This window comes from Triturus cristatus, chromosome 7 (genome assembly GCF_964204655.1).
Source record: "Triturus cristatus chromosome 7, aTriCri1.1, whole genome shotgun sequence".
NCBI classification, from domain to species: Eukaryota; Metazoa; Chordata; class Amphibia; order Caudata; family Salamandridae; genus Triturus; species Triturus cristatus.
This window is the reverse complement of record NC_140590.1, coordinates 1,080,986,176-1,081,012,585: the sequence shown is the minus strand read 5'-3', so window position 1 is coordinate 1,081,012,585 and position 26,410 is coordinate 1,080,986,176. Positions and strand designations below refer to the sequence as shown.

General features: G+C 44.6%; 1 protein-coding gene across 1 annotated transcript in view; it reads left to right on the top strand.

Annotated features, from left to right (window-relative positions):
• Positions 1–26,410, top strand: part of LOC146811131 (uncharacterized) — a 522,597-nt gene that overhangs the window by 304,678 nt on the left and 191,509 nt on the right. Inside the window, exon 6 of the mRNA XM_085615037.1 lies at positions 14,349–14,414. Within this exon, the coding sequence (XP_085471163.1) occupies positions 14,349–14,414 (66 nt within the window). The remainder of the gene's footprint in view (positions 1–14,348; positions 14,415–26,410) is intronic.

The window sequence follows — 26,410 nt, the reverse complement described above, 5'->3', positions numbered from 1 at the left end:
TGCTCTCCAGCGAGTTGACCATCTTTGACAGTTTTCACGAGTTTTCATGGATTAGACCCAGTTCCACTCACAGCAAATAGTTTTTGCCTTCTAAGCACTCACCAGAGGAATCAATGGCTTACAAGAGGGTCTCAAAGTTCCCAATCATATAGGCCTTATCCCCAGGCCCAATTGCCTACTTGATCCCCTCCAGGGGGGCGCTGGTGGCCACATCCTCTTTGGGCCTTCGAGTGTGCCCCATGACGCTACCGGCAAAGCAGGAGGGAGCTCCAAGTAGACACCCCGCCAAATGACAGCTTGTGTGGGGGCCCGAGGAGGCACCGAACCTACAAGGCCCAACTCCCCTCTGATCGCAGTCGTGCCTAATACCACAAGCAGGCTTACAGGGCGGTAGCCTGAGCAGCGCAACTGTGCAGGAACGAGGAAAAATTCAGACAATCAGTCCCACTAACAGCATAGACATGATGAAGTGGAAACAGCCCCCCAAGCCAGTACCACAACACACCACAAATAACAGAAATGCTTACCATAGGGCCCCAATGGGGGAGAGGTGGAGTCTCTCAGTTGCTCCTTTAGCCTAACTAATTGGAGGGCCAAACACATCCCAGAGGGCCCAGGTCCAGCAACTCCTGCTAGCAGCCAGGACCCTCAGCATGATATGAGGCAAAGCACCACCAGTAATACCGGGCACTCTCCCCCACATCCAGGGGGCTTCAGTGACAGCACAGTCCAGCACTCAAGGCTGCCCCAGGCACCAACAGAGTGTTCCCAAGGCTGAAGGTGCAGCCCCTCATTCAGCGCGGGCTGTCAAGTTGATTGGGCCAAAATCCTGACCCAGTTGACTCCCAAAATGAGGCAGGCCCATGGGGCAGACCATCAGTTTAATCCCAAGGGTCTGTATGTCCCGGGGCCTCCGATGTAGCAAAAGGAAAGTAATCTGTCCCAGCAAGGCCTCCAACTTCCACTTCTGCCCCCCAGGGCAGCAGGGAGTGGAAAATGCTTGTGCATCCACAAAGAGAGAAGGCAACCGCCATGAAACCGCCATGCTCAGAATGGGACCGCCATCTTGCCCTTAGTTGGACCCGTTCGCAGCTCTGCACAACTCACCCCAGCCTCCAGGTTGGGCAACGTATTAGAGCAGAGGCATGACACTCCAGTGGTCCTCTGCCCAGCCAGTCAGTGCAGGAGGGAGGGAGGGATCCCTAATGCAGTGCTAGTGCAGTCTACGTGCACAAGACAGTGTGCTGAAGGCCTTCCGTCTTGCCGCACTCCTCTAACAGTCAGAAAACTGGTTGCCTTGGGCGCCCCATGGCCGTCACATGCCCAAGCGCACCACTCTCATGCCGGCAGGGGCAAGTGTGGAGTTCTAGAGCGGCCATGGGATCACGGGCGGAGAAGAGCTCGAGCCGCCCGCGTCCTCAGGCCAAGGCAGTTGGCTCCGCCCCCTTATCATAATTTTTCAGAATAAACAGATCAGACATATGGCATTGGACATAACTTTCTCTGAAGAACCAATGAGGAATGCAGCCTTAATCGTTGGCTTGTCACCATAACCAAGTCATGCTTATTGTGTTCAGCAGAAACCTTCCTACAAGACAACCATCAGGCATAAAATCATAAAATACAAATGCATATAAAATTATAGTTAGCAATGGAAAATACTATGGGGGAGATTTTCAAAAAAGTCACGCAACGCAGCGCAGCCCCCTGCCAGGCTGTGCCGCATTGCGCGAAAGAAAGGGAGCAGGAGAGCGCTATATCTTCAGAGATATGGCCCTCGCGTCCCCTTTCCCTTGCGCTGGCACTGATTTCAGCTGCCATGCACCATGCCCACACCTTAGCGCAGCAGCGCTAGGGTGTTTGCATGAGTGTAGCATAGGTTTTGTATAGGAAGGGTACCTTTCCTGTACAAAACACTATGCAAGGCATGATGCAAAGCTTTTCCCACTTTGCATACATGCTGCAGAGTGCAGCACGCATTGAAAGTCGGAAAAGCATGGAGAAATGAAAGCATTTCTCCTGCTAGCGCCTCCTTTGAAGGGGCCTTAACTTTTGGCACAAAACCAATGTTACAAATATTGCGTCAAAAGGCATGGGTGATTGCATGGGAACGCCCATGTAGCATCTATGTCACGTCCCCTCGGCGCAAAGTAACGCAAAGCAGTGCTTGGAGCTGCTTTGTGCTACTTACAGGGTACTTTCCAGCGCAAAACAAGTTTTGCGCTGGAAAGAAAATAGCAAAACACAAATTTTTGCTGGTTAGCGTCACTTTTGTGACGCTAAACCAGCGCAAACGCTTTGAAAATCTGCCCCTATATCTCCTAACAAGGCTTGGCAAGAATGATTACAGTTCAAATCGTTTAGCTCTACAGTTTGTCAGATGGGGTAGCCAACACCAACACCTTTGCCTACTAATGCAATCTGTGTGATTGCATTTAACAAACTTCCACTCTAAAGGCTTTATTATTGAGTAATACAAATCCACCTTTAATTGCATAATGATAATGATTTAAACATATGTTTTTTGCAATAAATGTTTTGGGCCTTGTGTCTTTATCATACCCTTCATGGTAAACACATCTTGCTTATATCATTGATCATTGCCTTGCCACAATAACCATCTCAGTCCAGCTGTATTGATTCAAACCTTTCCCACGAGCCAAAACGCAGCAACACAAGTTCTCTTTTTCAGTGGAAGCATACATCATATGCCCAATCAAATGTTGTACAGAAAGTAAACCAACATGTGGCTGGAGCTAAGCTGCTTTCTTAACAGTGCTTGAAAGCTCTTTTCTGTTGATCATATAAGGTCTAATGACAGCTGTGCTGTGAGGCCAGATCTAAAGAAAAGTGGTTTGTATGCTAATGTTAATCTATATTTAGAATCTTGGGAGGTTTAGATAAAGAATGTTAGTCAGTTGAGTAGCTAGTTGAATGTTTTGTTAGGAATCAAACATCCAACTCAAGCTAAATTTCCTTAGTTTTGTGACACAACATAAGTCCAGTCTGAAGCCACCAAGGGGATCTCCATCCTCGCCTCTATACCAGAATGACTGACTACAATCAGAGTCCCCACACAAACATGAGCTTGCTACAACTTTTGAGCCTGACCCTGACCCCACTATGGTTTGTTCCTTTCATGGGGGTTTACCCTTAGAAATTGAGCCAATGATTCTCACCACAGTTCCCCCCTCCATTCCTCAGAGGCTAGTGTGTATGAGAGATGATCACCAGGCTGGAGGCAAAAGTATGTGCAGCTACACCATGCCTCCAGCTGTTGAAATCGATGTTCTATCCCCCTCCCCGGGATTCTCCACAGCCCACAGACCAGAGGCTTAAAATAAGAATAAGGGGCAAATTATGGCTTGAGCTCATCAATTCACATGACATCTGCGCCTTGCAGGAAACTTGGAGCCTGACCCCCATTCACATTCCAGCATTCGTAACACTTCATAAATCAGCAGTTCCATCTAAACAAGGCCGCCCTTCAGGAGGGTTGCTAACCCTGATTAGTATCACACTAAACTGAGACACTGAGGAGCTTTCCATTGATAATCCAGACATCCTTGGGGCGAGGTTAAGGGGCAAAACAGGCAAGAGTTTAGACAACTACAATGTTTATGCAAGGAGCACTAGAGGGGGTAGATCTTCAACTCTACAAGTTCTATACGAGACACTAGACACAAGGCAAGCTGTCTATCCTCTAATTCTGGGTGGCAATGTCAATGTCAAATTTGAGCCCCTTGATAGGGAAGATATCCAAGAGGCCAACGAGGAGGATAAATTGTGGTCTGTCCCATCCCTGGAGCTCCCACCAATAAAGAAGTGGTCCCAAGCAGCCATACAGATGAATGCATTAACCTTAGGACATAGGCTGCGGGCCACGAATGGAAGAACCCGTTCTGACAAAGGAGGTGGGTTGACTAGATTATATACTTGTGGACTTTAATCTATGGCCATTCGTGGTTGATATGTCCATAGTCCACAATTATGAAAGCGATCACAATCTAATAAGTCTGACTGTCGAACGTCCATGGGGCGCAAAGAGTAGGACATCACTTGCCAGACTTGCCACCAAAGAGGGGATACCATCGAATGATAAACGTCGCCTCAAATGGCCCACAATTATGATGGACGAGTCCAAGCTTAATAACTTAAAAAAAGACCTTGAGATGCACTTGGTAGGGATACAATCTCCATCAGACGAGTTGGTACCATCGGCAAACACTAGTGCCCTGCACTCAAAGTTTTTTGACCAATTGGCTTGAAACTTTATTGTTCATTTACAAAACCATGGGCCAAAACAGGAAAGACTAGCTAAAGCGAACTCCTGGTTTACAAAGGAGTGCAGGTCCCCGAGGAGACGCCTTGCTATTGCCATAAGACATAGGGATATGCCGCTGATAAGTGATCTACGGAGGCAATACAAATTGTCCCAAACAAATGCAATGACAGATTGGGATGAGAAGAGGTGGGAAGAACTAGGGGAGGCTTGCTCCCAACTGGATGCAAGAAAATTCTGGGTACTTGTGGGAAAGGGCAACCTTGAAAGCTCACCCCCTCTTACTAATAATATACCACCGAATGTGTGGCAAAAGCATTTTGGCGCCTTGTACTCGATTTTTCATAGCCGTGATATGGGGCCAATCCCCTTCGATCTACTCCAATCTTCACAAGGCCTCTTATTCACTAAGGAGGAAATCTTGACCTCTATAGAGGCAATTATACCTGCCAAAGCGCCTGGACCGGACGGCATCCCAGGGGATCTCTTTCGCTGTGACAGGGACAATTGGGCAACTTACATATTGTCACTTTCCAATGATATTGCTAGGGGTTGTATCCCAGAATCTTGGAAGGGGGCTGAAGTGATCCCCATTTTTAAAAAGGCCGATAGGAGTAATCCCTCGAACTACTGGCCCATCAGCCTAATCGACTCTGTTAAAAAAGTCTTCTGTCGCTCACTTTTAGCGAAAGTCCAGGGCTGGATGGATAAGAATCATATCCTCTCATCCCTTTCATGAGGGGTTTCGCCAGAAAATTGGAACAATAGATCAGGTTTTCTGCCTCCTCCTTCTCTATTGTAAGGTGGTTCTACTAGGCAAGGGGAGCTTATACATAGCATTCATTGATCTGAAGTCAGCATTCGACCTTATGCCCAGGTATCATCTCTGGCGGGTGCTCAAGGAGATGGGCATGCCGCTAGGAATCCTGGCGCTGCTAATAAGAATACACAAAGAGAACTTTGCTAGGGTAAGATGGGGCAGCCAGGGCCAAGTCACCAATCCCATTAAAATCCAGCGGGGGATTCGCCAGGGCTGCGTCCTGGCTCCAACTTTGTTTTGACTATACATCAACCAAGTGGTCGAATTCTTATCTGTTACTCCAGCTGGCACTCCCTCTTTAGCAAATCAGAAAATTGCCACTCTCCTATTCGTAGACGATACCTTTCTTTTTTCCAAAACACCCATGGGCCTGCAAAAACTACTAAATCGATTCAAGATTTTTTGCGACAAGTGTCGCCTCAAAATAAATACAACAAAAGACAAAACTGATGTTGATGAACACCCATAAATCCTTTAAAGGGAGCTTGACCCTGGATAACATCCCCCTAGAGAAAGTGACTTGCTTTGATTATCTAGGAATTAAATTGTCGGTAGGGTTGGTCTGGAAACAACATCTTAACAAGGCCTACCTCAAGTTCTCACAGGTAACTGGGGCCCTAAGAAAGGAACATTGCCTCTCCCACATAAGACCAATCGCATCAGCCCTGAAGCTATATAATTGCAAAACTGTGAGTAGTGCCCTATACGGGGCTGAGCTCTGGGGCATGGAAGAAAGTAAGTGATCTCACAGCATCTGAGAACAAGTTTCTTAGGAATCTGGTGTCCCTTCCGCAAAGCACTCCACTTCGCCCACTTAAGCTCGATATGGGCATTAAACCAATTAATAATCTTGCAAAGCTCTGCCCCCTCCTATTTTGGCAGAGGCTTGTAACCACCCCAGAACCGGCATTATATGAGGCTGCATTTAATGAGGTTTGTGCTTTAGATGCCACAAATAAAATAGGCTAGATTAAGCACATTAGAAACCTTGTATTGAGTATTGGGCTACCAGGACATAGCATTAATTGCCCACCAACGTATACTAAAAAACAAAATAAAATATTGTATTTGGATTGGGTTGAGCAGAATGTTTGTAGCAATAGTTAACAGGGAAGATTGACTGACGAATTTAGACACTTCAAGATCAGTCGCTCCTTAGAAAGCAATCTCGATCTCATCAAGTTGCCTTTTGGGAGGAAGCTCTACATACAATTTAGGCAAAGTAGTCTGCCGGTTAATGCATTCACAAATGTTTTGCTATGTAATGATGACCAACCCAAAGGTTGCCCTTGCTGCCTTGCCTTGACCGAATCAATAGGCCATGTTCTCTTTGCTTGCACTGCATACACAAAACCAATGGTAAATGGCTAATTCCCATTTGTAAAAATCTGACAGAAGACCATTGTTCGTGTGCGCAATCACAAAGTTCCTGGGCCATTCTTGGTGGATTAGAAGGAAGGCCCTGATACAATACCCGATTTGTCCTTGAGATGTCCGGATCATGCTGGTGAAGGAATGTTTTGATATCAGTCAGTCAGTCAGGCAAAAAAACGTTATTTCGGCTATACAGCCATAAAAGCACATATATTTATACCATTAGATGTATTACAAAAACATATACTACACAGAAGTTACACATAAAAAAAAAATACAAAATATTCTCAAAATCGAAGGAGATAGTATAAAGCAAATTTTACAGTATTTTCTGACTCCACTACTACTGATCACCCTGTTATTAGCCATCTTAGGTGTCAATCGTTGCCTGGTAATCTATGAGCATAATTTTAAAAACAATTACAATATATACATTTAAAAGGGAATAAAACAATAAAATAGCTCAAAAAGGAAAGGTTTCAAAGCAGTTTTTCTAGCTAAAGAGTTGTGCAAACATAGCTTAGCAGCATAATTAATGGATGAGCACGGTTAGATTATTTCCAGGCTCTTTTTTCTTTATAATGCCCCTACGTATGCACCACATCGTGAATAAAAACCTGGAAATGGCAAATACAAATAGTGGGTGTGTCTCATATTTTAATAGCCTGAAGGCCTCGATGTGGTGCCTAATCCCCACATTTCTGCAAAGCTGAAGCACCCACTTGGACCTTGGCCTTCTATAGGAGGGACAAAAGAGAAGGACATGAAGTTCTGTTTCTTCGGTCGAATTACACCCTGGGCAATCTAGTTTGATAGCTCCCTTCCATTTGTTTGTGAGTGCTCGTAACGGGAGCACCCTGTGTCTAAATTGAAGGAACAATTTATTTGCCATAAAAGGTTGAATACTATCCAGGACCAACTCAATCTTGTATTGCTGTTTGACATCCAGAAACCGGGAGGTCAGACTGCTTGAGTTGATACTCTGTGATAGTTGGGCAAATTTGTGTTCTTTATAGGCAAGGAATAGGGACTTTTTGGGAATGGAGTGACAGATCTCTTCTGGTATTAACCACATATTCGCCCTCCCCAATGCTTGGCATGTATTCCTAATGTGGGACAGCCATGGTATGTTCCCTGCTCTCAGGATGGTCATAACATCCTTCAATTCCTCCCTGTAGTTTATTAGCTCTGGGGTGCTCCAGAGACGGCACCAGAATAGGAGTGGTTGTGAAGCAATTATGTCAGCAATGGGGCCGATACCCAAGTCCATCCTTAATGGTGTTAAGGGGGTACTCTTGGTGAGACCCAGCACCTGCCTAAGAAAGGTGTTCTCTGTTATAGATAGTATGTTAGATGGGCAATGGCCCCAGAGTTCTACTCCATATAGTGACGCTCCTCTTCCCTGTGTTTGATATATTTCTGCAGGTGGACCTACCACTTTCTGTGTGCAGTTTTTATGAACTTTTAGGATACCCCCTATGGACTGTGTCAGTTTTAGATTAGCTTTCTTCACTTGGGTCCCCCAGTCCATCTTATCGTTAAGTGTAAGGCCCAAGGGGCATATGTATCAAGTTCCGTTTTTGCAATTCTCAAATAGCGATTTTTAGGGAATCGCTATTTGAGAATTGCAAAACGGGATGTAATAAAAAATTCGCAAATGTTTTGAGATTCCTTGACATTCCTTAATTGCGATTAGCAAATTGCTAATCGCAATTAAGGAAAACCTTTCCATTCATTCCTATGGGCTAGGAGGCCCATAGGAATGAATGGGAAGACATTCTCATTTTGCGATTCGCAATTTGAGAATCGCAAAATGAGAATGCAATTTCAAGGGTGCTAGGGTGTCAAAAGGACACCCTGTTGCACCCCTGAAATATGTATGTATGCACATGTGGCGCACATACATGCCCTAAGGGCATGTCTGTTTGTCACATGGCACTTTGAAAAATGCCAAAAAGTGCATTTTTCAATGAAATCGCAAATTAACACCAACTTGAAGTTGGTGGTAATTTGCGATTTCTTACGGACAAATAGCAATTTTTCTAGGTTTCATACATTGCATTTAAGGAATCGCAATTTGCGATTCCTTAAATGCAATCGCAAAATAGAGAATCGCTAATTTTCCCGTTCGCAAACGGGCCTATTCTGAGAATCGGCCCGTTTGCGAACGGGAAAAGGGTTTGATACATATGCCCCCTAGTAATTGAAGATGGACACCCTCTCCAAGGCCCTGCCTTCCATTTGGGGGTGTGGGCAATTGATAGTGTTAGCATGGAAGACCATGTATTTTGTTTTTTGGAGGTTTATCTCTAAATCCCTCTTCCTGCAAAATGAGCAGAACTCCTCCAATACCCGGTGCATGCCCATGGGAGACTTGGACAGTAGCAGCGTATCGTCCGCAAACATTAAAGCTGGTATTTTGCGGTTCGCTAACCTCGGTGAATCTATGTCTTTTACTGCCAGTATAGTTTCAATTAGACCGGTAAAAAAGAGGGAGAACAGGGTCGTGGCTAAAACACATCCCTGTCTCACCCCTTTCTCTACAGGAAAGGGAGCTGTCAATTCCCCTTTTTTACCATCTCTTATTCTCGCAAATGTATCCTGATGCAAGCGCTTCAGCTGGTGGCGTAGGTAGGCTGGTACTCCCATATCACGGAGCAAGCCCCATAGCTGGTCACGCTGCACCATGTCGAATGTGGATTTAAGATCCACAAAGGTTAGGTAAAGGCTGCCACCCTCCAAGATTACAGTTTTCCAATGGATCAATTGCAGTCTGAAGAGCTGGTCAATGGTTGAGGTTTTAGTCCTAAAGCCAGCTTGTAAAGGTGTTAATACATTATTTTCTTCCATCCATGATTGCAATCGACCAAGGAGAACACGGGCAAATATCTTTTGGGTGACGTCTATAAGACTTATTAAACGTTAGTTTGCCAGATTGAGCGGGGTGCCTTTTTTATAAATGGGAATAATTTCTGACCCTGTACAGGTCAGGGGCAGGGCCATACCTTGTTGGATAGCGTTAAATAATATCCATAGGTAGGGTGTCCACACAGCTTGTTTATTTCTGAATAGGTCTCCAGGAATTCTGTCCAGCCCCGGTGCCTTGGCTGGAAGCAAATTACCCAGTGCCACAGTGACCTCTTTCATTGTGCAAAGGGGGGCACTAACATTTAGAGGGGTTTCATCTACTGCTACTTCCCTAGCGACTACAGCTCCATCTAAGGCCCTTGAGTATAACATTTTGAAATGGGATCTCCAAACTTCTTCCCCCAAGTTTGGTTCGATTGCTGAGTTGCCTTCGGATTTCCCAGTTTTGACTAGGTTCCAAAAGCCTCTCATTTCTCGGTTGTCTAAAGCCTTTTTAATTGCTTCCCATTTGTCTATCTCCCAGGTGGTTTTTGCTTCAGCTAGGGTTTTTTTATATTGTGCCCTGGTTTCTTTAATATGTAGATTGTCATTCTCTTTAATCCCCATTAATAAAGCTTGTTTAGCTTTCCTACACATTTTTTTATACGAGGGATGTTTGGGTTTAGGGTCAGAACTAGTATTATCACTGTTATAAAAAAAACTCTATCAATTTTAAAAACATATCCTGGTGGTTCTTTCCTAATAACAACAGAGATTCAGAACCTTGACTGTTTTCAAACAATCGAATTGCAGTTTCTAAAAAAGGAATGATTATACAAGGTAGCCACTTTTTCCGTCGACTGTGCGAATGTTCCCCAACGTAATCTTCTACCTCCTTCAATTGTAACTAAATTAGGAATGGGTTGTGTGGGTATACTCTGATGGTCCTTGGGCAGAGGGAGAGCTATTTCTAGCACCAACGGATTATTTCCACTTTCGTGTCAGGATTTAATTGAGAAATCTTTAATTTTGTGCCATAATTCAACATCTACCATAATATAATAAATTATAGATGCCTGTCTCAACTTATTAAAGGTAACGTTACCTGGACTGTCAGAGGGGAATCGACCATTACATGCCCTTAGTGAGTGGCTAAATGTAACAGAGTTCATCTGCAGAACTAAAGGGGTCCAACACCTTATTGGGTAGGTGTTACATTCAGGGATTGACGAAGCCGAATCTTCCTCACTTGTAACGGTAGTAGTGATGCCATTTAGGGGCTCAAAATGACAATTAAAATCCCCACCGATTTTTACATAGGTATACTCAGGTAGAGTATAAAGAAAAGTGGCGAGACAATCTAAGGTCTGTGAGGTTTACCCCTGCCTCGCTGGACGAGAGTAGATGATGATAACAATCTTCAAGGTGTTATAAAAAGAAAGAAGGATGCACAGAAAATCAGGGGAGAGGGTGTCTAACATTTTGATATTGCATCCCAGATGTGAGCCAACCCAGGTGCATAGGCCCCCTGATGGTCTCCCCCTGGCCGACCTGGGCGGCTGGGATACAATACGTGACATTTCCCACTCTATGTAAATCTGACCTTGACCATGTTTCCTGGAAGAGGCATAGCTCATGAGTGTCTATATAGTCTCCCCAATCTGGGAGATCCATTTTTGAGCTAAGACCTGCTATGTTCCAGGATAAAATCTTGGTGTTCTGTATTTGGTCTAGGATGGTAGTCTGAGTGTGCAGGGAATGCCTGTCCTGTTGTGTTGCTTGGGGCATGGTCTTGGCTTGGTCATCAGTCCCTGCCTCGATCTGTGGGCTACAGTCAGGGTCCTGAAGTGTCTTAATAGAAGCACTGGGAATACTAATTGCTGCAGTAGCCTCATAGGTTTTCTCAAAGAGTTGGTCACTATTCTCGTGTCTTCCACAGTTTTGGGGCTCAACTGACTGTTTGTTAATGTAAGTCAAACTTTTACAGGTAGGATTTAGTCAATCAACCAAATCCAGGGGACTAAATCTGTTGCTGACGGGAATATTAAATGCCATGATGTCTTCGCATCCCCGGCCCATATTTAGCATACTACCACTCTGGGCTCTAGATTCCCACTTTTTGTACACAGTTCCGACTCTGTCTAACAAGGGACTGGGGGCTAGAAATAACCCAAGGGCAGTGTCTGAATGCCTCCTGACTCCCTAGAGTATCCCCATTCAAGAATATGTTGGACCACCCTTCTATCTATAAAATTAATCAGAACACAGTCCCCCGGAATTTCCTTTCGCCTCTGCCCCAGCCAGTTAACCCTACGTGTAAATAGGATTTCGCTTTGTACTAAGTGGGGGAGCGGTCTGTATTTATTTAACCAAAAAATGACTTTATTTTTCAGTTCAGGATTTGACTCCCCTCGGCCTATTTCCAGCTCTGGTACTCCAGTTAGTATAACAACATAGGGGGTGGAGGCTGGGGGCAGATCTATACAGGGGAGGGTAGAATTTGTTTCCCTTGTTTTAGGATGAGATATGTTCCTATTGTCCTCAACGCCGGATCTTTGTGCCTGTTGTTTTGTTAGAGGACCTGAGGTAGTTGCTATAGACCTAGAATCATGAGCGTTATCAGGGCAATGGGGAGACCTGTGTTGGAGAATAGCTGGGGCCTGATTTTGTGGGGCTGGAGGTTTAGTCCCAGTAGGCGCATTCATTTGTAAAATTAGTTTATGCCCTTCAAGGAGGGGTGGTGGTATACAGACAGGTGGAGTTGCCTGGTTTCGTTGGGGGGCCATTTCCAAATTTGAGGATTTAATAGATTCGATGGTATGCATGATGGCATCAACTTTACTCCCCCATGGGCCCATCCGTGTGGTTAAATTGTCAATACGTCTCATTGTGACTTCAAGTTCGGATTTTATGAGCTGTTCGAAATATCCTTTAAGCTCTGTTACCAGATGAGATACCCATGCTGGGGACTCCGAAGTTCTGTAGCTACTCTCGTCGGCAACATATCCCCCTGATGGTTGGTTTGGTGCCATCCCAGGAGTATGTTTCGCATGCTTTCCTCCCTTATGGTCATTTTGCTTCCGAAGTCCTACTTTCTTTTTTACCGCCCCACCCGCGCCAGTCTTGAAAGTATTTTCCGAAGCCATGGTTTTTTGAGTGCACGGCAGTTCTAAAATAGTGGGGACATTTAATGTTTTGGGTGAGTAAAGTAGCTCTGGTTCCATAATTGGTGAGGAGTTTGCGATCATCGGTGTGAGGGATAGGCGTCTCAGTGCGTTCTATTTCACTGGAGACGGCTCCTATTGCCTGCTGCAGCATTTTGTCGATAGCAGTCAGTTGGGCAATGGGAGTTAGCATAGGAGCTTTCTGCCTGGTGGTTGGCCTTGTGAGCGGGGGGTGCGTTTTCCCATGATTATTTACTGCCTAAGCCTCCCCGCAACAATTTTCAATGATATTAATCAGTAGGTTGGGGCACGCGCTAACCCCACTGGACTCCAGAGATTTAAAGGTCTGCAATTTTCCTCTGTGGGGCCCCCAAATGCTGTCCCCAAATCAAATCGCTCTACGGGAGCCAGTGAACGAACGTTAAGGCTAGCAGGGAGCGAATTTAAGGGGGGTGGCCCAGCCCAGCCTCGATCGATCTCGGACGGGCTCACACGGGCCTGCCCTTGACCGGGCTTTGCCTGGCGCGTCCCACGCAGCGGGGCGCGAGGCAGCGCTTTGTAGCATGATAAGGGACGCCTCCACCCTCAGCAGGTGTGGGTGATTGGCCGCGTGGCACTCTTGGACTCCGAGTCTCACCAGAGTGTGGCCGCTACCAGCGGCAACAGCGGGAGACCACCATGATGTCAGAAGCTCCTCACGGGAGGCGGATTGTCCCCTAGCTCCCTGATGGTCCTCTCACAAGCGGCAAGCAGTCCGTGTGGCAGGTGGAACAATCAACAAACAACCCCCCCCCATGATATCGTTATTTTTATGCCCCATTGACTACATCCCATTTTAAATGTAAATAACTCTCCCTTGCCTTGTATACAATAATTTTTAAAAGTTAGCTGCATCTTTTGGACATGTGAACTGAATAGCAGGCAGCAATATGTTACTTTTACAAATTGTGATATAAGGAGATTAAGTCGTACTGGTTAATTGCTGTGTTTAATTGCGCGAAGTTTTACACTTTTATATATGTATTTAAACTATTGGTGTGTAATGTCTATGTATTGTACTTTTATGTTCTCAGGACCGAATAAAGTCTGATGATGATGATGTTTTGTTAGGAGAGGCTTCTGATGTAACCCGGTTCTAGAATACACGCTGCATTCATATCACCTGGTCTGAGAGCATCTTCCAATGCAAAACATTATTTAAAGTTCCAGTGACAAATCACAATTTATCACTGCCTAAGGTTGTACACACCACTGCTCCAGGTCTTCATCTATTTAAGATACAAGTGAGCCCAAAACTGTGGCTGAGAGAGTGCCTTAAATTTGCACTTCCAGTGCTCACTTACTGTTCTTGCTGTTGTGCATAAATCAGTTTCACATAGCAATCAATGATATATCGAGTGAGCAGAAGTGATTTTAGTCCACTAAAGTTGCTCATATACAAAGCCCACAAGGTGCAGCCGGAGCTTGAGATCTGACAGCAGTGGAACCCTAGAACTCTCAGATCATCAACACAAACCTACATGGTGAGCCTTCCAAATAAGAACATAGAATAAATCATTACAATACACACCTTACAACAAATGTGCAGACAGTTTTCATGCAAATCAATAAAATCATTACAGAAAAAAACAATGTTCAGCCTGGTTTAATGCACTTTATTTTGTCCATCTTTAAACGATGTGCTAAAATACAGACCAACATGACTGACTCTCTTTCTTATTGGAGTCGTTGTTGGACAACATGCATGCATTACTCCACTAGTGGTCCTCATTGAAGCGAACATAAACCAGAATGTATACTGACTCTATTAAGAGTTCATATAACATTTTATGTGCATTCATTGTTTGATATTGCCTTGTAGGAAACATTACTAAGTGGCGCAGGTGACCTGGTAAAGGAAGTGGGGCTCAAACTTGCTGATTTAGTGGTAAGTGCAATGTATTCATGTTAACGTTTTAAGGCCTTGGTTAATTCCTGCTTTATGAAATACTGGATCTGCAAATCTGTTTAGAAAAATCGGGCATCATTCAATCACATAGATTATTTTGGCCAAAGAAATGGGTAATATTTGTTTTATGTTAAGTGGGCACACGACATTTAAACATTTAAGAGTAACAGGATAAATGTATTATTAATATTAATATTGTTATTATAGTTTTAATTATGTTGGCCCTGCCTTCAACATCACAGTCCTAGCATTATGTGGGAGTGGCATGCCCCATTGCCAGCCCTTTACTGTTATTACAGTTAACCTCCTTACCTGGGCCTGAGGACATAACTTCCTGACTTTTTATCCTCTTTGTTCTAAGTAAGCAGCACCACAGTGGCAGAAGTCACAAATCACTCAAGAAGAGAAGGATACCTGGATTCTGGTTATACGTTTGGACTTTGGCTGCATGATGAATAACCTGGTACTTCCATATGACACAATTACCAGTGAATTAAGACCAATCCCATAAGAAAACAATTTAGAATTTGGAATAGCATTAGACATTGATGTTACTGCAATAATTTTAATGCATCACTTCTTAATTTCAGGACTTTTTAGCAGGAGCAAATTTCTACAGATTTGAACTGGATAATTTGTCCCTGAAACACATGGCATTTGTGGATGTGGCAATAAATACCACATGCAGTATTACAGAGTGTCCTATAATGCCAAAATGGCAGTATAATGTATTTTGCCCGTATCTATATATGAGGCCACATTTACTGCAAGTCTTAGTGTAATGAAGTTAACCACATGTTCATGAGAGCACCACACTTTTGTATCTTTCCTTTGTTGCAGGCCTAATATGCATTAAACCTCTGGAGGTTCACCATAAAACTTAGAAAAAAGACGCTGGTGAAGAGAGTGGACATAGACAGTTGTTGATCTGCTCTAAACTAAACAGCATTTATCAGTAGGAAAGGATGGGATGTACACGTATTGTATTATCTTTACTACCAACACAGAGTCTGGGACTTGGGAAGTGCTGAAACGACATCCTGTAAAGCTAATCTCCCAAAAAGGGTGAGGAATGCGGAGTATTGAATTTGCATGGCTACGCCAGGCGTCCGAGAAGCAAAGATTTGCACAGAAAGAATGTTCCCTACAACTTTCCATAAATAGCCACCTAAGGAATTAAAGAGGGGACATACAATAAAAACTGGCTTATGAATGTTTCCACAAAAATGCTGAAAATGCATGACCTCCCCCAAAACATTCCGAAGATATGAACAAAATTCAACGGAAAAAAATGAAACACAAATCAAACTAGGGGTGACCAATATGATAGCCAAAGAAATATCAAAAGACTAAGGGAACTTTCAGGTGAAAGGTCAAGCATGCATTTTAGCTTAAAGGTGATTTGTGGAAACGTGTTCCAAGGCATGACTTAACATAAATTACATCAGGGCTATGATGGTATAAGCCTTCTGCTCTAATATCCCATCGTTTGTTTTCTCTGTTTCTCTTGGTTTAATTTAAAACATATAATTCACAGTGAATGGAATGTTCTAAGAACCATACAGCCCTTATGTTTCTGGCTATACAAGTTGTTAAAGGCTCTCACCCTTGTTACAGGCCCTTGCCTTCAAATTGGGCCTATGACTTGGTTTCAAGGCCTTTAAAACCCGATATAGTCCATAGCAGCTAGCAATAAGGCTATGATATATTCCATGTTAAGGCTCAACTAGGGCAGTGTATTCATAATTCCATTATTTGGCATTAGAAACTAATTTGCCTCAGCTTCTTCACATTTCAAGGTATAGTCCATGTAGAGAAGAATGAAGCCCCTTCTCTTTGTGCAATATAGTCTAGTCACTGAAGCAGAAGGCATTGTGAAGGGCTCAAAAGCATAGATAATGATACATTACCACACAGCCCCATTAAAGAAGCCATACAGTGCTTGAGGTGGATGTTGCTAAAGAACACCATGTCTTGGACCATGTTAGGAACAGTTGTGTTGACTTAGTGAATACTTGAGAGACTGTTTTATGTGCTTGAGTTGCCTATCGTGCATACATATAACTCAGAAAACAGAGAAAGAATCACCTTGAGGCAGAAACTCTTGCTCTAACTTCAAGAAACCATAGAAACAGATACTGGGACACAGACTGGTCCTCCAGGCCATGTTATCTTCAGACCTCCTGCATCACATAGAAAGCTGAGATGAACTCTCTGCACCTTACTTAAAAAACTGGACACATTTCTCAGACAGCACAACTCATAGATATGGGACATTGTCATACCGAAAGTGAGGTAGTGTTAAAAAGAAATAACCCTGAGACAAGAATATATATATCTATATGTTAAGTTGCGCAAAACTTATTACACATTGCCTCAAGGATATTGTGGGAGAACTGAACCTGAATTAGTTTGAATCTCCAAAATATTTATGTAATTTAAAGTTTTATAAACTCCTGAACTTTTAAATGTCCAGGGCAGTGAAACACATTTTATATGTGGAGGAGGTGGAGCCTGTTTTTAGGGTGAAGCCTGCCAGACAGCACAGCTGTCATCTTGCAAAAGCCTTCTTGGGGAGATTCTGGAAGCTTCCCTGTGAGTGCATTCCGCACATTGCTTACCATTGCCTTTGTAATTCACATTTGCTTGCTTTCTATTTGCTGGCTTTATTTGTTTTAGGCTGTCCAGCATGTCTTTATCTCCCCTGTGCCAGTTTAGCACCTCTCTAACTGGCTCCTTCTATTCTTCCACGAGTGCTTGCTTTCTGTAAACATACCTGTACATTTTGTTGTTAATAAGTCACATTTGATGTGCTTTCAAAGACAGAGGTCAAATGTCAAGCTCTGTCTTCCGAGAGAGCTTGATGGTTACTTTTTTTTTCTGACTTCAAAGTGAGAGGATTTATGTAACAATCTTGCTGGGTTGTGGTAATGTGTTCTATGCCACTCTCCTTACGTCACTCACCTCTACGACACCTCACTCCACTCCCTGACACTCTACTCTACTCTATGCCACAGCAATGAAAGGCATTCTAATATACTTTCTGCCACTCCGCTCTACAACACTCCACTCAATGACACTCCACTCCATGTCACTCCACGCTATTCCATTCCACTCTACCCCACTCCACTCCACACTATGACACGCTACACCATTCCACTCTACTCCACTCTATGACACTCTACTCCATTCTACGCTCCTCCACTCTGCGGCACTACACTCTACACCACTCAATGCCAATCCACCCTATGCCACTAAATGCCACTCTACTCTATGACACTCTAAAGCAATCCACTTTACGACACTCCACTCTACAACACTCTACAACACTCTACAACACTCTACTCTACTCTGTTCCACTCCACTCTAAGGCTTTCTGCTCCACTCTATGCCACTCCATGCAACTTCACTCTAGGACACCCTACTCCACGCTCCACTGCTCCACTCTGCAACACTTCAGTCTATGGCACTCCACTCTACCCCACTCCACTATATCCCACTCTGCTTTATTCCACTCCACTCTACTCCACTCTGATCCACTCCACTCTACTCCACGACACTCCACTCTATAACACACCACTCTATGACACTCTACTCTATGACACTCAACGCCACTCCACTCTGCAATACACTATAACACTCCACTTTACGACACTCCACTCTGTGACACTCCACTCCACGGAATTCCACTGTATCCCACTTCATTGTATCCCCCTCCACTCTATTACACTACACTCTACTACACTCCACTCTACGATACTCCACTCTATGACATTACTCCACACTATGACTCTATACTCCATTCCACTCTACAACACTCTATGACACTCTACTGCACTCTACACCATTCTGCGCCATTCAGCTCTACAACACTTTATGCAACTCAAGTCTATGATATTCGATGCCACTCCACTCTCTGTCGCTCGACGACACTCTACGCCACTTCATTTTATGTTGCTCTTCTCTACTCTATGCGACTACGCTCTGCGCCACTGCACTCTAATCCACTCCACTCCAATCCCCTCCATTCTATGCCACTCCACTCTAGAACACTCTAGAACACTGTACTCAACTCTACTCTACTCCTCTCTATGCCACTCCACTCCACACCAGTCCACTGTATCCCACTCTACTTTTCTCTCCAATTCAGACCCCTCCACTGTATCCAACTCCACTCTTTCCCACTCCACTCTACTCCACCCCAATATAGGACATTCCACTCAAGGATATTCCACTCTATAACACTCCACGTCTTGATACTGCACTCAACGCCACTCCACTACGCCACTCCACTCTATGATACTTTATTCCACTCTATGCACCTCCACTCTAAGTCACTCCACTCTATTACACTTAACTATACTCCACTCCGTGGCATTGTGCTCGACTCTGTGCTACTCCACTCTTCAGTGTTCCACTCTATGACACTCTTTAACACTATATGACACTCTACTCTATGATACTTTACTTACCTCTACACCTCTACACTATTCTACGCCACTCTAAGCCCCTTCATGCTCTTGTCCCTCTGCTCTATGACCCTTCACTCTACAAGACTCCACTCTATGACCCTCTACTCTGTCACTCTACAACACTTTACTTCACTGTATGCCATTTCACTCTAGGCCACTCTAATCCACTCTTCGCCACTCCAGTCTATCCTACTGCACTCTATCCCGCTCCACTCTACAACACTCCACTCTATAACACTCCACTCTACTTCACAACACTCTACGACACTCCACTCTACTCTACACCACTCCATGGTATTATACACTACTCTACTCTACACCAGACCACTCTACAACACTCTGTGCCCCTGTATTCTATGCCCTCCACTCTAGGCTCCTCCACTCTATGGCCCTCCACACTACGACACTCCAACCTATGACACCATACTCCACTCTGCTCTATGCCACTTCACTCTTCTCCTCTCTAATCTCTCCTCTGCTCCACACCACCCTACTATACCCCACTCTACACCACTCTACTCCACCCTTAGTCACTTTACATTAGGCCATTCTATTCCACTCTATGCCACTGTACGCCACTTCACTCTACTCAACTCTACTCCACTCTACGCCACACAGTCTACACCACTCCACTCTACAATAGGGGTGGGAGATGAACTCAGGCCAAAAAACTCTTACTCCACCGCATAGCGGAGTTTGCCCCCGCTGCCCACCCCTACGAGGATAGCTGGTGTTTGTTTTCAACAGAAATCGGATGGTAGCGTCTTGTGTAATTGCAACCCCTCATAAACAAGAACGTCAAAGACAGTGTTGCCAAGTGAGCCACACAGCTATGGGTCATCCACATATAACTGAGAGGCAGAAGTTTCAAATGTCAGTGTTGAGTTGCGGCAAAAAGGAGGTTACAGAAACACACAAGTTGCACTTTAACTACAGTAGTCATTTCCTGTAGCTGAGTTCAGTGCTGATTCATAGAGGCGCTTTCAGCCCCAGGCTACAAACATCGGCGCACACACAGCGGGATTGCACTCAGTCTAGACGGGCTGTTGAGCTTCAATAGCGGGATCCAGCCGGAAACAAACATCAAATCCCAACATGCAGCTGGAATTATGTCATCTACGTATACTAAGGGACACCGGCAGCGGGCAGAGATTTCAGGGGAGACTACCAGCCCCAGTTGTCCTCCCGGGGTATTTTGCACCTCTTCTGCCAGGGAGAAGGCAGGAGCATCAGGATGCATGCAGCCTGAGAGCCCTGCAGCTGTCTGTCAGGGACAGACTGTCCACGTGCCACGCTGCTCGCACCGCTGGCCCCAGGTGCTCACAAGCATCAGGAGACCCCCTTCTGGCACACGGACAGAGCAGCCTCCAGCACGCGGAACCCTATTTTGCAAAAACATACACACCCCCGCCCCACACACATACGCTGGTGCTGCATGGACATCTACGTATGTCTAGATATATCCCCGATCTGGTCTGGTGGGTCAAGCAATAGAACCACATATTAGGCACGTGTGGGCATCTAACGGACACTGGACAGTATTCTTAGTTCATTGTTCATATAATTGGATATATGATACTCGCAGCGAGGAACGATAATATTGATAATTGTTATTTATTGTTGTTTTTGCTTGGCACCCGACCAAAGCTGTAAATGTATGTGCAACGCTGAGCATATTATTGCCAAAGTTTTACATTTGTACACATTTTTGAAAATTAATGAACAATATCCAATTAAACAAAAAGGTTTTCAGGTCTGCCGTGCTCCAGGGTCATGAGGGCACTGGCAAGAACAGCCCCTCGGCAACGAACAGCGGTTCAGGGAGTACAAAAGGAGTAAAGACCAGATATTGTAGTGTATGCAAGCACTGAAGCCCAGCTCTTCCCATATATTGGCCCAATCTTTCTTTTCAAGTAGTGCATCTACCGCTCTCAAAGCCCCCCTCCTTCTCTTAGATAGCAATCTTCACCCACTTCCCCCCTCCCATCCTGCCTCTCCCTTTAGTGATTTCTCCTTGGCGGCATCAATTGCTCACACACTCCAGGGCTCCTTTAAGGAAACACTGCATGGTGAGAGGTGACTAAGGCGGATCTCTGCGTAATTCGACAGAGTTTTTATGCAACTCTGCGGAATTCTGCATAGTGCAACTCCACAAACTTCGCCCACTTCTTCAATACGATACTCTATTCTATGACTCCCCGTTCTATGAAACTCCACGTCACAACACAACACTCCACTATATCAAATCAGGTGCCACTCCACACTACTACACTCCACACATCTTAAATCCAGCCTACTATACACCACTCCACTCTACAACACCCTACTCGACTGTACACCACTACACTATATGACACTCTATGCACTCTGTGCCCCTCACTCTTTGCCCCTCCACTCCATTCTACGACACTTAACTCTATCACACTACACTCTATGCCACTCTACTCCACTCCACTCTACGATATTCTATCTTACCACACTCCACTTTACTATACTCTATCCTACTGTAGTCCATGACACAACACTACCACTTATGTCACTCTTTGCTACTCTATGCCACTCCACTCTATGGCACCCCCCTCCACTTTACTCCACTCTATGACACTCCAGGCTATGCCACTCCACTCTATGACACTTTACTCCACTCTACATTGTGCTGCTGCACTCTACTCCACTCTACGACACTTCACACCACTCTTTGCTGTGTCACTCTTCAACACTCCAATCTATGCCTCTCCATACTTTGTCACTCCACTCCATGACACAGTACTACACTCACTGACACTCTACTCCACTCTGTGTCTCTCAGCTCTTTGTCACTCCACAACATTATGCCAACCTGCACCATTCTACGCTACACTACTCCACTCTATGCCACTCTACACCTCTCCAACCTATGACACTTTATGCTTCATCACTCTATGCCCCTTCACTCCACAACACTCTATGCCACTCTACACCAATCCATTATATGACACTCACCTCCACTCTGTGACTTTTTACGCCACTCTATGTCTCTCCACTTTATGCCACTTCACTCTATGCCTTTCCAGTCTATTTAACTCTACTCTAAGACCCTCCACTGTCCAACTCTCCAATCTACATCTATCTACTCTGACACTCTACAAAACTCCCCTCTATGACACTTTACTTCCCTCTACGCCACTGTATAGCACTTCACTCTTGGCAACTGTACTGCACTCAACGTCACTCCACTTTATTCTACTTTTACTCTACCTCACGCCACTCTAGCAATCCAATCTATTGACTCTCCACTCTATAACATTCCAATCTAGACCACTCCAGTCTACTCCACTCCACTCTACTTCACTTCGCTCTACGCCAATCCACTCTACAACACTCTAATCTACACCATAACATTCTATGACACTCTACACCCCTCCATTCTATGCCCTTCCACTCTAAGCCACTCTATGAAACTCCATTCCTCTCTACTCTATGTCACTTCAGTCAATTTCTGAGACACTCTACTCCACTCCTTTGGCACTATATGACACTCTACTCCCAACAACTCCACTGTACAGTCCTCTACTCCACTCTACACAACTTTATTCCACTTTACGGCACTCTATGCCACTTCACTCTACAGCACTATACTCCACTCTACTCCCCTACTCTACTCTATGACAGTCTATGCCACTCCACTCTACCATACTTTACTTCACTCTACAACACTTTATGCCTTGTTACTCCACTCTCCCGCTCTCCGATTTATGACACTTATCTCCATTCTTTTCTATGCCTCTCCACTCTATGCCCCTTCACTGTACACTCCTTCACTCTATGAGATTCTATGCCACTCCACCCCACGTCACTCCACTCTACTCCACTCTATGTCTCTCTATGCCTCACCACTCTATGCCCCTCTACTCTACACCCCTCCACACTACGACCCTCCACTCTACGACCCTCTATTCTGACACTCTACAACACTTTACTTGACTGTATGCCACTCTATGCCACTCACTCTGGGCCACTCCACTCTGTGACACTCCACTCTATGACACTCTACTCCAGTTCACTCCAGTACACACTCCAGTCCAGTCTAGTCCACTCCACTCCACTCCACAACACTCCACACCACTCTACGCCTCTCCACTCTATGACACTCCATCCTACGACACTCCACTCCAGTCCAGTCTATGCCTCACCACTCTATGCCCCTCCACTCTACACCCCTCCAGTCTAGGCCCTTCTACTCTCCGCTTTTCCACTCGGTGACCTTTCACTCTATGACCCTCCACTCTACGACCCACTAGCCTGACACTTTACAACACTTTACTTCACTGTTGGCCATTCTATGCCACTTCACTCTATGCCACTCTATGTCCCCTCACTGTCTCTCACTCCACCCTATCCCACTCTGCTCGATCCCACTCCACTCTATTTCACTCAACACTACCACACTTGACTCTACGACACTCCACTCCAGTTCACTCCATTTCACTCCAGTCCACTCCATAACAATCCACACCACTCTACGCCCCTTCACTCTACCACTCTCTACTGCACTCTACTTCACTCTACTTCACTCTATGACACTCTATGAGACTCTATCACACTCTATGCCACTATATAACACTTTACTCCGTCACCATGCCACTTTACTGAACTCTACGCCACTCCAATCTACTCAACAACCCTCTAGTCCACTACTCCACTCCATGACACTCTATGCCACTCCCCTCTACGACACTCTGCTCCACTCTACACACCTCCACTCTGCAACATGCTATGCAACTCTATGTCCCTATACTATATGCCCCTCAACTCTATACCCCTCCAATCTACACCACTCTAGACCACTCTGCTCCACTCTATATCACTCTACTCCACTCAGCTCCACAACACTCCCATTTGCTCTACTCCACAACACTCCTCTCTACTCCACTTTACTCCACAACACTCTGATACTCCACAACACTCCATGTTACTCTACTCCACGACCATCCACTTTACTCCACTCTACTCTAATACACTTGACTTTACTCCAAGACAATCAAATATATGCCACTCTACTCTACAACAAGGCACTCTATAGCACTTCACAACACTCCACTCCACTCCATGACAGTCCATGACAAACAACGCCACTCCACTCTACAACACTCTGCTTTACTGTACTCCACTACAATCTAAGACACTCCATGCCACTCTTCTCTACGCCACTAACATATGGCCATGCTGAATAGCAGCCATGCCGTTGTACAACATGGCTAAAACACATTAGCAAAGTCAATAGCTCTTGCGTATGCGAGACCTATCGGCTTTGCCGACACTTGTTATTATTTTGTTGCTGCTCCAGCCCAGCTGGACAGACCAGGCCTTAGCAGGACAGTTTACGGACATGATAAACAGACTAAGGAGCAGGAGCTTGCTCCATCATCTGCATGCTAGATTTATGGACATATTGATAATATAATTATAGCCAGGGCCACAGTAAACGTATTATGAATCATGTGCCTGCTCCATTGTTTATAATGACAATGTAACGCCTAGCTCACATGCACTTTATAAGGAGGTTACACCAAAAAAAACCATTTTCCTCTGTAATCATTCAGTACATCTCCATGGACAATTGGCTATATAAGGATTCATTCACAGATTCATTTTTAATTCACTTGCTACTAAATTTAGGATATTACCCTTATGCATCACTTTTTCTCCTTCTCTTGAAATTTTCTGTGATATTATCAAGAAGTCGTGATCACTTTCAACCTGCAAAGGACCCCAATAGTTTTCAAGAAGAACAGTGATCAGATGTCTACCTTTCATATGACAAGTGACTTCAACTATAAACTTATTAGGGCCAAGGCTGTTCAGTTAGCTTTTTTGGGTTGATGGTACTTACAGTTGCAACCTTGGTACCACTGCAATATGTCCTTTTGCTTAATTTATCGATAATGTTATTGATGGGGCATTAGCCTATGTAGTTAAAATATACTCAAAGAGGCATTTTGTGGAGATTCATGGATTAAAATTGCCTGTGTTACCAGCTCACCAATAGCAGTTCTTAAGTTCCTAACTAGACCCATAAATATTAAACAGCTAGTTTGCATACAAGGGTAGGCATACACATGTACTAACATAGATTTCTCCATACTTGGACATTGCAAGGCAGAGGTACTGCTAGATATTATTTGGACATCACTGTACATCACAACACATTCAGTCCAATACCTCAAATTACCACATCAAAAAAACACAGTTACTTAGTTAAGTCTAAGGGTAATTGCAATGGTCAGGGTGGGGTTAGATTTGGGATTATTAGTAGTGGCAGGTTAGAATAAGGCCTACAGTGATCCAAAGGGATCATACATAAGGTAGGTTAGGCTTAGAGTTAGTGTTTTATAAGGTAGGGTTGAGCTACAGTGTGATGTGAGGTTGTGAATAGCTTGGACAAAAAATAACAGGTAGATTTTGGTTAGTTAAGTGTATGCTAGAGTAAGCTTTTATGTTAATGGTTGTGAAAAGAGAAATACTATGGTTAGTTTTAGGATCAATTTAGTTATGAGTGAATGAATAGAATGAGATTTATATAGCCCATAGCTACTCCAAGGAGTGTACCGGCGCTCTGCTCATAGATAGCTTTACAAGATTTCACAGGGCCTCTAAAGCCATGTTTTCAACCTTTTTCAGAACAGGGGGATAGAGTTCACTGAGCGTAACTCAATGGGAAGCTTATTGCATGCAGAAGTACCCAGATAAGAGGAGGCCTGCCCCTCTGCACTGGTGCAGCGAATCTCAGGAATCCTAGCACGAAGGCTGATGGCTGATCGCAAGTTCCTAGTGTGGAAGTAAAAACTAATTCTTGCACCTTAGGTAGCCAGCATCTGTGTAATGGAACCCTTTGTGGACTAGGAGCAACACTTTCCAAAGGATTCTCTTCCTTATTGGAAGCCAGAGGAGAGCGCAAAGGTAGGGGGACAATGCATTCTCGTGGTAGGTTAAGAAGAAGTGGGCTCCCGTGTTCTGGCCCACCTTAAGTCTTTTTTATCAGATAGTTGGGAAGCCCCAGATACAGGGAGTTTGTACGGTCCAGCCTTGAGGTTATGAGTGCTTGGATGACCAATTTCCTAGCAGAGAATGAGAGGAAGTGCAAAATCTTCTTGCGCAACAGACAGAAGCATGCGCCTACCACAGTATTAATTTGTGTTTGAAAAGATAGACTGTTGTCAAATTTGACACCAGATTCTTCACTACTCCCCCCTAGGAGCCTGGAAGGCGGGCGTATTCTGACCAAAAGATCTGCCAATTTGAGGAAGATTTTGACAGAAGTATAGAGTTTCAGTTTTTTTTGCATTGTACTTTAGTTGATTGACGGCCATTGTTAGACCTGGCACCATTGGCGTGGGTCTCCCTTCCGTTTTCTTGCTGTTGCCTCATATGTTTTTGCTGGTTTTAGATGCTTTGGCCACTGTGCCACTGCTAATCAGTGCCACAGTGCAAGTACTCCCTATTGTAAATTGATGTATGGATTAG